The 12178-nt window shown below is 33.8% G+C and overlaps 1 protein-coding gene across 1 annotated transcript in view; it reads right to left on the reverse strand.

Annotated features, from left to right (window-relative positions):
* Positions 1-12178, reverse strand: part of LOC125656315 (uncharacterized) — a 74467-nt gene that overhangs the window by 21457 nt on the left and 40832 nt on the right. Inside the window, exons 5-8 of the mRNA XM_056145209.1 lie at positions 11133-11259; positions 10063-10217; positions 6203-6259; positions 3868-3937 (exon numbers count right to left, since the gene is read on the reverse strand). Of these exons, the coding sequence (XP_056001184.1) occupies positions 3868-3937; positions 6203-6259; positions 10063-10217; positions 11133-11259 (409 nt within the window). The remainder of the gene's footprint in view (positions 1-3867; positions 3938-6202; positions 6260-10062; positions 10218-11132; positions 11260-12178) is intronic.

A 12178-nucleotide genomic window follows, 5' to 3' on the forward strand; every position in this document is an offset into this window, starting at 1 on the left:
CTTCAATAATTTTTAAAATTACTCAGAATTCTTCAGACTTGTGTATATGATTTCCTGTATTTTCCACATGATTAATATAACACTTCAATCTGACAGTTTTATCATTTTCACTTGTAACCCTGACTACCCAGACTACGGGGGGATATTTAGGACTATATAATGCTGGTTACATTAGTATGACGGAGATTAGTCATTAGTATTTTGCTCTCATAAAGAGTTTACAAGATCTTAAAAAATAAGATATAAATGATATCTATATATACAAAATAAAAACAAAACTATCAGGCAGCTGTAAAATGTGAAATGAAATTGAAACAAAATAAAAGGAAACCTATTAAAACAAAATCAAATTGAAACAAAATCTAATAAATAAAACGAAAGGAAACAGATTGTACATTGTATAACCAAACTATTTATAAATGATAAAAGAATGGTAATACATGAAAGCCTTTTAGGCCCCTGTGAAAGTTTCCACGTCTAAATGAAATTCACCTCCCCTTTGTAGTGGTATTTCAGGTTGACTGAGTGGTCTATCTGTAATAGTATCTAACCTTGTTTGACGAAGCAGCTGTCTGAGAAAGTAGAGAACATCAGAACATGTACATGTTATTTTATCTAGAACTGCTGAGGTGCAAGCTACTGCCAGTCAAGGACATAGTATACGAATACAATATAGTTAGATATGTAACATGATAATTTATTATTTTGTGCTTTTGCTTTCTAATTTCTCAGACAACGGGTTATGCAAAAAATGGACCGTTTAGAATGTACCACATCAAAGGGGAGGCGAATTTCTTTAATAAATTTAGCAACTTTCCCAGGGGCCTGATGAGATTAGCTTTCCTTTATCATTGTTGAATTAGAGAGTTCAGTTAATATATGGCTGAAGGTCCTAAAGTCGTGCGTGCCCAGTAGTCGTGCGCCATTTTGTTTGTTGTCATTGTTGGGGCCCATGCCTAAATATTACGTCATGAGGAGCTGATTTTTGAAGATAATTAAAGAGAGCATCCATATTTTTACACTGAGTGAAATATAGGAAGCAAACAGGAAGGAATGATAATAATACAATTATACACCCAAAATACCCACCATTTTGTTAATGCTTTTTTCCCTGACTGTGAAAGCACGTGTTAATCATGCTGAACCGCAACCGGTGGCCGTACCAAGCACATGGCTAATTAGTATAATCCAATGTGAAGGTTGTCGTGTATTTCGATTGGTTTATAAGGCCAAACATTTTATTTGTTTGTTTATTGAAAAGTTGGTAGTCCTTATGCATTTGGAATGTTGCTCAAAATGTCGGGAATCAATGCATAGCCATACAAGTTATCTCTTTTAATGTTTTTAGACTTCAAAGAAAAAAAAATCAAATGTTAAGTTGACACATTACAGTCCTAGTCGACTTATCAATGTCTATCTGGCTGTCAAGGATGTGTGCATTAGTGCCCGCAAGGCAGCGAATAAGTATACGCCTAGTGTCACCATCCAAACTCTTAACGTGAAAAGGAAGTGTTCACATGGAGAAGGGCACTATGGGATTTATTTGATTTAATGTAATATTTTCTTTCTAGTCACTGTATAGAAGTGTAAATGCATAAAAGGAATGCGGTAAAAAAGTTACCGAACAATAAAATGTGTTTCCTTAGCCTCATTTTACTGCTACATCCGGGTGCACGACTACTGGTCCTAAACAAATATGGCCGACGTTGAACTTCACTTGTTTTGTGCCTCAATAATAAATTTGATAAACCGCTTTGAAATATTTCGAATAAAGAGAAAGTAAGATTTTAACATGGTAAATTAAAATATCATGTGAGATTAACTAATATTTCATTTTACTGTTTCTTGAAACGAATATTTTCTTAAGCGCACAACTACTGGGCACTCGCGGGTACAATCTGCTCCATTTTGATTTTGTTTTATTTCATGTTATTTCTTTGTGTTTCGTTTCACAGTTTACAATTAACCCAAAACTATCTATCACGCATATATTGTCATGCTTTGTAATTTAATGTCTTCAGCATTCATCCATGCATCTATTGCATATAAACTGTGTGTTAAATTAATTAGCTCTATTTATGTCATACCGATGCATGGTCGATACTTTCAGGAGTAGAGGAGATAGCTGCAATTTATCAGTATTTCAACCATTACGGGCTCATTCAAAACGGGAACTGATATCGACATTAACAATTCTATATTTATCTTATTTCATTACATACATCTGTATATCAATGTCCATGTGATATCATGTTTTATCACATCATCATTAGTGTGAGACAGACTTTATACATGTGAGATAGCCATGTGAGATTTTTCTTTCTTACATCATCACTAGTGTGAGGCAGACTTTATGCATGTGAGATAGCCATGTGAGATTTTTGTGGATTTTTAATTAACACATAAAGAGTAAAACATAATCAGGCATACTCGTTTTGACTGTCTAATTAGTCTCTGCAATTGAGGTTTAATGGGGATTTTATCAAAGCTCCCACGTTAATGTCACCAAATTGTGTATAAAATGAAAGAAAAACTAGTGGGTATTGTTTTGTTTTTACAAAAAAACAGAGAAAAAAACAACAACAGAGGTCTCCCCTTCAAAGTTTGATTGTCTAATAACCGGGGCAACAATAATGAGTGCAAGCGCAAGAGGCATGGGTCAAGATAAAAAAAATTCTGCAGTGCATTTAACCATGATCTCATCTAGTCTTAATGTCTGCTTTCCAAGGAATGTGTCAAGGTAAAAAAAAAATTGGTACAGTACATCTTGTCTTAATTCTGCCTTCCATGTTGTAAGTTTGAAAAACTAATGTCAAAGGGTTCTCAGATTATGGTCTGGACTATACTTTGATGTAAGAGTGACCTTGACAATATAAGTAGGTAAAGGTAAAAAATGTTGGTGATGTGAACCCCCTCCTCAATATTCCCTTTCCATATTACAAGTTTGCAGTCTTGATGTCAAACAAATCTTAGTTATGAAATCATCAAGTTTTTTTTAAACATGACATTGAATGAAGATATGGGTCAAGGTCAAAAATGTTGGTACAGTACATCTTGTCTTAATGTCTGCTTTCCATGTTGTAAGCTTGAAATCCTAATGTCAAAGGGTTCTCAGGTTAGAGTTTTGACTATACTTTGATGTAAAAGAGTGACCTTGAATGAAGAAATGGGTCAAGGTCAAAGATTTCGGTACAGTACCTCTTGTCTTAATATCTGCTTTCTAAGTTATAATCTTGATGTAAAAGAGTGACCTTGACACTGTAAGTGGAAGGTGTACCTGGTATCTATGTCCTCTTGCCACGTTCCAAGTTTGAAATCGTAATGTCAAAGAGTTCTCAGCTATTGGCCTGGACTATATGTTGACATAAAAGATTTACCTTGATTTTATAAGTAGGTTAAGGTCAAAAGTTTTGGGGGTGGGCACCCCTCCTTTATACCATCTCCTTATGTTCCAAGTTTGAAGTCTTAAAGTCAAAGGTGTCTCTAGTTAGAGCCTGGACAAAATTTGGTTGAAGAAGAAGAATAAGAAGAAAAATGACAAAAACAATATGTCTCCCCTTTGAAGGAGATACATAATAATACTTCAGTATTTACGCATGCAACATTGGAAAATTTCACCTCGGGGTCAAGATTTGCTGTTTAGGACTTGGCAATGCTTCGTCTTAAGACTATGAATTTTGTTCCCTCGGTAGAATTTCCCTATCTCACACTTGTTTTTAATGAAGGATTTTATTATTCTCAGACTCTGTATCAAAAGCAGGAGACAGTGAACCGTTAGTCCTGAATCAAAAGAGTGGTCACTAACCTCCTCTTTAATTAACAGGACTGCCGCGTCAGCTACTGCTATATAAATCAATCAATACTTACCACCAACTTCAACAGTCTGTGATGAAAAATAATGGTTGAACAAAGCTCGTTGATTGTCATACGGTCGGATCTGTAAACAGAGGAATGTGATGAAATTGCGTTTGTAAGCTCTATACCTTTGATTATGACAAAGTCCTACGCACAAATCTGACCTTTGACCTTGATGTTTGACTTTTACTTTGAATTCAAACAGGTGCTCTAGAAAGGGGGCATCCTATCTTAAAGTGTCCTTTCAAACTGGCCTCGAAGTCTTATATCTTCCAAGCACTAGAAATTTTGTTCACACAAAATCTTGAAATATTCCATCTCAATGAAATATTATCTTGACTTATCAACTTTCAAACAAATAGAGAGCCTGGTCTTTTGGAAGGATGACATTTGAGAAAGTTTGATAAAATTCAGTAATATGAACAAATAGTCTGTTTAATATAAATCTTGAGGATTTTATGGTACCTAAATTTTAGATGAATGTTCACAAAGTTTTAGAGTAAAAATATGACACTGAAATCAGTTATATCAAACTTTTAAAAAATAACAAAGACATGGAAAATAAAATAATGCAAAAGAAAAAGAATAAAGCATGCAGATCTCTTTATTTCAAATTGCAAAATCACTATCATCCGAGGTTATAGACAATGATCTAGACACTCAAAGTCTACGCGTTTTAAATATACTTTATCATTGGCATTAACCAAGAAATGTTAACATTCCATGAGGACAATTGTTATAGACAAACTTTATTTTAGATCAATGTTCAAAATGTGATAGACTTGATGTCAAAATTGATTTCAATGGAGAAACTTTCCAGAAGCTGACAATGTTCATTGTAGTCTCTGCTGGGTCATCTTGGTAATTTGTACGGTGAAGACAAAATTAAGTAACCATTTACCTAATATTGCGCTAATACTCTGTACATTTGTCCATTTTTTTTCATTTATTCTCAAAATAAACTTCATTTTTACCAGATCTGCCCCCAACAAGTATTTTGTTCCTAATGGTTATTACAAAGTTCAACATAAAAGTCAAACAGAAATGATCAAGGTCGACAGAGTGAAAGTTCATGATTGTTTTAAACTTAAAAGAGCATGGACACGATTTTGAGCTGAAAATTTTCAAATTTTATTTTTCCAATTTTCATGTTTAAAATGCTTATCTTATAAGTAAGATATTTCTTTTGGTCATCAGCAAACATTTGCATGCCAGTTGTCGAAGTACATGAGAGCTCACGATTCCTTGCTATATAAACAAGGCCGATGCCATTGTTGTTTACATAGGTTAATTATACCAGTAAATGTTTCATTTGAAGCAGATTTATTTCCAATTTATAAGTTAATTCTGAACATAATTAAAAAGTTTCCAGTGTTTAGTACATCTCATTTTGTTTTAAACATGTAATATTTCCTATTAAGCAATCTGCATGTATATGTAAACAAAAACAATAATAACACAGCCTTGATTGTTTACATAATAAAGAATTGTGAGTGCTGTATCTCACTTCTTGTAACTCAACAACTGATATTTAAATTTTGGTTGACCATTAGAAATACTTTAGTTCAGCAATGTAAACAATAAAAATGGGAAAATGGAATTTGAAAATATTCAGCTCAAATTGAGTACATGCATACACCTTAATTAATAATACTGCAGGTGCCTTATAAACATTTATTATCATTTACCTATATTGAGTGCATATGAATAAAACATTTCCACGTTTTCAGTAATTCCACTGAAACCTGTGACAAATTAAAAGTGCAGCACATGGAATGTAAATTTTATACAAATGTAGAAGGATTCAATGAAGGAGCTACTTATAAATTGTATTGCAATAATTATATTGCGCCAAAATGTTGCATTAATTAGAAACTGCAAACCTAAATCATTCAAAAATGGCTCTGTAATGGCATAGCTAGGCAGTCTTTTGGTTAAAGTTACCATCTGCCATCATCTCAAGCCACGTCAGTCCAGAGTCAGCAGAGTGCTCTCTTGCCAGGTCAGATGGGCTAGAAAAGGATCGTACATATTGGGATGGGAGAGGATCTTACATATTGGGAAAGTAGGAGAGGATCGTACATATTGGGATGGGAGAGGATCATACATATTTGGGCTAGGAGAGGATCGTACATATTGGGATGGGAGAGGATCGTACATATTTGGGCTAGGAAAGGATCATACATATTGGGATGGGAGAGGGTTGTACATATTGGGCATGGTTTGCGACAGTGCCAGATGGTAGCAGTTTGATCAAATACAGAAAGCCAATCTTGTTTGCTGTACAGGGTCGGTCTATTGTTTGTTGATTTACATTTAGCATATTTAGTCTCTCTCTCTCTCTCACCTGAACTGTGTAATTTTTCTTGCAAGGCACATTCTGAAACGTGAAGTTCCCAAAGGGCTGAAAAACATTTAAAAAGAAAAATCAGTTTGACAAACAAACAAATATATAAGTACTCATAATAACTTCTGACAATTCAGAAGGTTAAATATTAAAATGTTGGTCCTTTAAATTTTCCTCTAAATCTATCAATGACACCACAATTAACAGTACTGACTAAAACCCGGTCTCGGTCCCGGTCTTCGGTCTCGTGACTAAAACCCGGTCTTCGGTCCAGGTCCCAGATACTTTTATTCGATAAAAACAGAATATATCAGGATATTTGAGCCCCATTTCTCATTAACTTAGGTATGACATCTCATGCCTGCATTCTGATAGTAAATTGATCATATTATTTTCTTCTTTCGTAAAATATTATGTGAAAACTCCGGGACCGGTGGGACCGAGAAATAAAAACAACGCTAAAAGCCGGTCCCGGTCTCAACATTTTTCCTCAATAGCCGCTTTAATCTACCTTTTCATAAAAAAGATAAGGACGTGATACTCAATGGCATCCCTTTGTATACATATATTTCTGATTTATTGTGTGTGTAGGTTTTTTATTCCAATATTCTTTAATTATATTTAGATCTATGCCAGAATCGAACTCAACTACATGTACGTGACATTTTCTCCCAAATGATCGCGTTACACTACCTTTTTATAAGAAGATAAGGATGTAGAAGGAAAATAATATATATGTACTTATCCTGGTGTATTTGTTTGTAATTTACAGTTAGTTTATTTGTTCATTTATTTTATTTCTTCCCGTCAAAATCTGTTTTCAAAGATTCATGTTTTGTATTCTGTACCCGATCTCTTTATATGGGTATATATTTTAAATATATTTGTATATAACCAATGAATAATAACTATAAAATATTTTTTCCTTTCTTATTTGATACTTAGTTTTCTTTTTTTCAGTTTTGGTTCTTTTAGATACAATGCTTTAAAAAAATCCACCTAATATATCTATCGTATCTATAAAAGTGTTTTACTTACACAGAAGATACCCTCTGACTTTAGATGATCTTCAAATAATCTATGGTATGTTTTACTGTAATATTATGTGGTAACTATATTTATTGTGAATAGTTATATACGTATGTGTACAAACATATTAATTATGCTGCACAAAAACTGTTTGTTTCCTATTTTCAAAATATCTTATATTTCAAAGTGCAAAAATTTGACATAAACTGACAAATTTACATACAATGAAATCTACATTTATAAATATGCAAGACATACATGTAAATTCATTTAAGAAATAAATTTCAGTTTTGAAAATACAAATAGGCCTACTATTGCATTTTATACCCTCATGTATTTTTACTAACCATTCAAAAGTTATGGCTAAGGTTAAAGATTTTCAAAAGTAGGTCAAATTTGAAAGGTGAAGAATTGCATGTAAAGAAAGGTCTTGTCGCAAGGAGTGCACATGTGAAATATGAAAACCCTATCAACATGCATTCAAAAGTTATGCCGAAGGTTCAAGTTTTTGCTGACAAACAGACGGATGGACCAAAAACTATATAAATGCGCCCCGAATATCCGATTACGGGGGGGGGCATAAAAATGAAATTTAACATTTGCTTTTCTAAAGCATCATTCTTGTATCCAGAATCTTTCTGGAAGGGGGGGGGGGGGGGAATTGTTGTTGACAAGAGTGCACATTAATTTTGTTTCGCTATCAACAATAATTATATTCATGTTTCAATAATTATAATAAAATTCAAGGACACTATTTGGTTTTGTTTTTTTTCATTTCACTAATGAACATAATTTTTTTAAGTACTTCATACATCATACATTCTGGACTCATATTTTGCACGTGCACTCTACTTTGTATCATAGAGGCTTTTCCTCCCCGATTAAAACAACTAATATAACATCATAATTTAACAAGTTAATGCAATTCTCACGATGCACTCGTAAATATGAGAGAGAGAGAGAGAGAGAGAGAGAGAGCAGTCAGCCGTATATACATGTACATATACAGAGACCCGATTCGGAATACACCAACATTGAATTTGAAAATTTTATCAATCGTGTGGTCAGGTGTTTGACCTAAATGAAAATAAAAATTAATTTTGTAAAAACTACATCCAACAGTAAATTACAAACAAATACACCAGGATAAGTACATATATATTATTTCTCTTCTACATCTTTATCCTTTTATGAAAATGTAATGTAACGCGTTCATTTGGGAGGAAAAGAAATCACGCAGTTGGGTTCGATTTTGACATAAAAAGGAAAATTGGAATAAAACACAAACATACAATAAATCAGAAACATACATGTGCATACAAAGGAATGTCATTGAATATAACACCTTTATCTTTTTTAATGAAAAAGTAGATTAAAGCGGCTATTTAGGAAAAATAAAAAATATCGAGACCGGGACCGGCTTTTAGCACTGTTTTTACTTCTCGGTCCCACCGGTCCCAGAGTTTTCACATCCTATTTTACGAAAGAAGACAATAATATGATCAATCAACTATCAAAATGCAGGCATGATATGTCATATCTAAATTAACGAGAAATTGGGGCTAAAATATTCTGATAAATTCTGTTTTTATCGAATAAAAAAAATCTGGGACCGAAGACCGGGTTTTAGTCACGGGACCGAGACCGAAGACCGCGACCGAGACCGGGTTTTAGTCAGTACCACAATTAACACTTTTTTAAAATTGGTATGGTTCCTAACATCACAGATTTTTTTTTTATCAGAAATTGTTTTCTGTTCAATACAGGGTTAATAATGTGTAAAGGAGGTTCAAAAGAATACATTCATATATAATTTGGCTATTTGGTGACATTTGCAATCATAGCAATAAGGAAAACTGACTTACTGCGATACCGATCTCATCAATAATATATATATCAACCCTTCTCCTGATGGTGGAATGATTTAGGAATAAGTTTTTGTATCTAACAGTCAATGAACCTGTTTATGGTGTGTAAATGGGGTTCAATAGAATGACTTGCAATCACAAAAATCTTAGATATGCAATTATGAATTAAAGCTTTTGACATGGTGTCCCTGAATATCTACACAGAATATAAACTTTGACACTTACACATTAATTAAAGTTTTTGAATTAAAGAATTAAATCAGAGACTTATGGATGTGTGCTTATAAGTGTACATTTCATAAATTCTCTCATTGAATGAAAGAGACTTACGAATGTGTGCATATAATTGTACATTTTATAAATTCTCTCATTGGATGAAAGATACAGAAGAGGATATCATGTCATATTCTACAAAGTTCAAAAGTTTCATTCTAATACATCAGATTCATTCATGCTTGACTTATTACATGAAGATCCATGCAGTTAATTAATCCATTCATGCCTGGCTAATTACATGAAGATCCATGCAGTTAATTAATTCATTCATGCCTGCCTAATTACATGTAGATCTGTGCAGTTAATTAATTCATTCATGCCTGCCTAATTACATGAAGATTCATGCAGTTAATTCAATCATGCTTGACACTACATGTAGACCTGTGCGGTTAATTAATTCATTCATGCTTGATTTATTATATGTACATGTAGATCTGTGCAGTTAACTCATTCATGCTTGACACTACATGTAGATCTGTGCGGTTAATTAATTCATTCATGTTTGATTTATTACATGTAGATCTGTGCAGTTAACTCATTCATGCTTGACACTACATGTAGATCTGTGCTGTTAATTCATTCATTCATGTTTGATTTATTACATGTAGATCTGTGCAGTTAACTCATTCATGCTTGACACTACATGTAGATCTGTGCTGTTAATTCATTCATTCATGCCTGACTTACGGCATGAAGATCTGTGCTGTTTTCCAGGTATTTGCTGTGTAGCTGAATTTTATAATACTCTGCCCCAGGATATAAAGGCGAGAACCATAGATGAACTTCATAAACATTTTCACTAAGCGTGGTCCATACTTTAATTTTTGGTTTCCATGAGAACCCTACAAATTAAAAAAATATATAAAAACATGACTCCACAATGTACAATATATTAAACAAGTCTCAACTTCATGCACTGAATGATTAAATGTATTGACTGAGACAGATAGACAGAAAGACAAGCAAGAGAGAAAGAGACAGAAAGACAAGCAGGATAGAAAGAGAGACAGAAAGACAAGCAGGAGACAGACAGAAAGACAAGCAGGAGAGAAAGAGACATAGAGATAGAAAGACAAGCAGGAGAGAAAGAAACAGAGACAGAAAGACAAACAGGAGAGAAAGAGAGAGACAAGCAGGAGAGAAACAGAGACAGAGAGACAGAAAGACAAGCAGGAGAGACTGAGACAGAAAGACAAACAGGAGAGAAAGAGACAGAAAGACAAGCAGGAGAGAGAGAGAGAGAGAGAGAGAGAGAGAGAGAGAGAGAGAGAGAGAGAGAGAGAAGCAGGAGAGAGAGACAGAAAGACAAGCAGGAGAGAAAGAGACAGAAAGACAAGCAGGAGAGAGAGAGAGAGAGAGAGAGAGAGAGAGAGAGTAGGAGAGAAAGAGACAGAGACAGAAAGACAAGCAGGAGAGAAAGAGACAGAAAGACAAACAGGAGAAAGAGACAGAGAGGAATGAAAGATAGATTATCGATCTAGTGAATCTACATTTTCTGTCCCAATATCTAAGTATCTTGAAAATATACATAATTATCAAGATTGAATTAGAAACCCTTGGCTGAATAAGGAATATTACTATTTCATCATGGTAATGACATTTTATCATGATTGTGACTGAAACTGATCTTTAGTTTTAAATTTTAAAGTGATTTTCTTTTAAATATGTATCCAAGTTTTGAAATTCAAAATGATTTGTTTTGTAGCACTTCCAGAGACACTGCATGAACTCATTTAGAATTGGGTGCTTATTAATACCTGGTATCATGACAACACCCTTTGTGATTCGTTTATGTTCTTTGGTTGGCATGGGAACACTTGTAATATACACTGTAACCTTCACCAGTTCTGTCGACTCCACGCAGTTGAAGATAAAATCAATATTCTGAAATAAAAATTTCATTTTACAAAAAGTTCCGGCATCATAGTCCTTAATGATAACCCAAGTATTACGTAATGAAGAATTCTAGTATATTCTATTGGTGACCTTGACCTTGTTTTAGTTCAAGGTCAGGACACACTGGTCTTGACCAATTTTTGTGTCAGTTACAAACTTGCATCGATGACATTACACAGTTATAGAATAGGTACAGTGTAATTTAGGCAACAGCAAATTAATAGTCCCCCGCGACAAAAAAAAGCTATTTTCTAAGGCAGCAAACCTAAAGAGATTATATATCAGACATTATTTTAACACCAGCCAAGTCATTCACACTAATTGAATTCTGTTCAATGAGATGAGTTCCAAGTAGATTTTTCACCATCTTAATCATTGCTTTGACGTTAAAACTTGATCTATTACGGATAATAGACTGTTCGTTCTTTTTTCATTTGGAAGGCCAATCCTCCCTTTCCCCATCATATACAGTTAATCTGTTTGAATAATGACATCGGCTAATGACATTACGTCACAGATCTTGGAATGCTCCGCCTACCGAGCATTTTGATTGGTCAAAAATATCAATGAATATTAATAAGGGAGTAGTCTTTGGTCGTAGCACTGATTTTGCGGGGAGTATTCCTTAGATGGGGATCACGTGGTGAATCTTCTGAGAAATTGGTAATTTTATTGTGTTACAAATTTATACAGAGGAAATCAACAGTGTGATCAATTTTATTTTTTTGATTGGTAATTTTGACCTTGGTCAGGTGTTTAAAAGTTGGTGTGATAACAGGAAAAATTATTTGCAAATTCACAATAATTATTTGCCAAGATTGATATCTTTCAATGTTATTTTCTTACAAATTATCGCCTGAACAAATTTTCCAACTTAGAACCTTGAAACTATAGCCAAATATCCCTC

The sequence above is a fragment of the Ostrea edulis genome, chromosome 7 (genome assembly GCF_947568905.1).
Source record: "Ostrea edulis chromosome 7, xbOstEdul1.1, whole genome shotgun sequence".
NCBI lineage: Eukaryota > Metazoa > Mollusca > Bivalvia > Ostreida > Ostreidae > Ostrea > Ostrea edulis.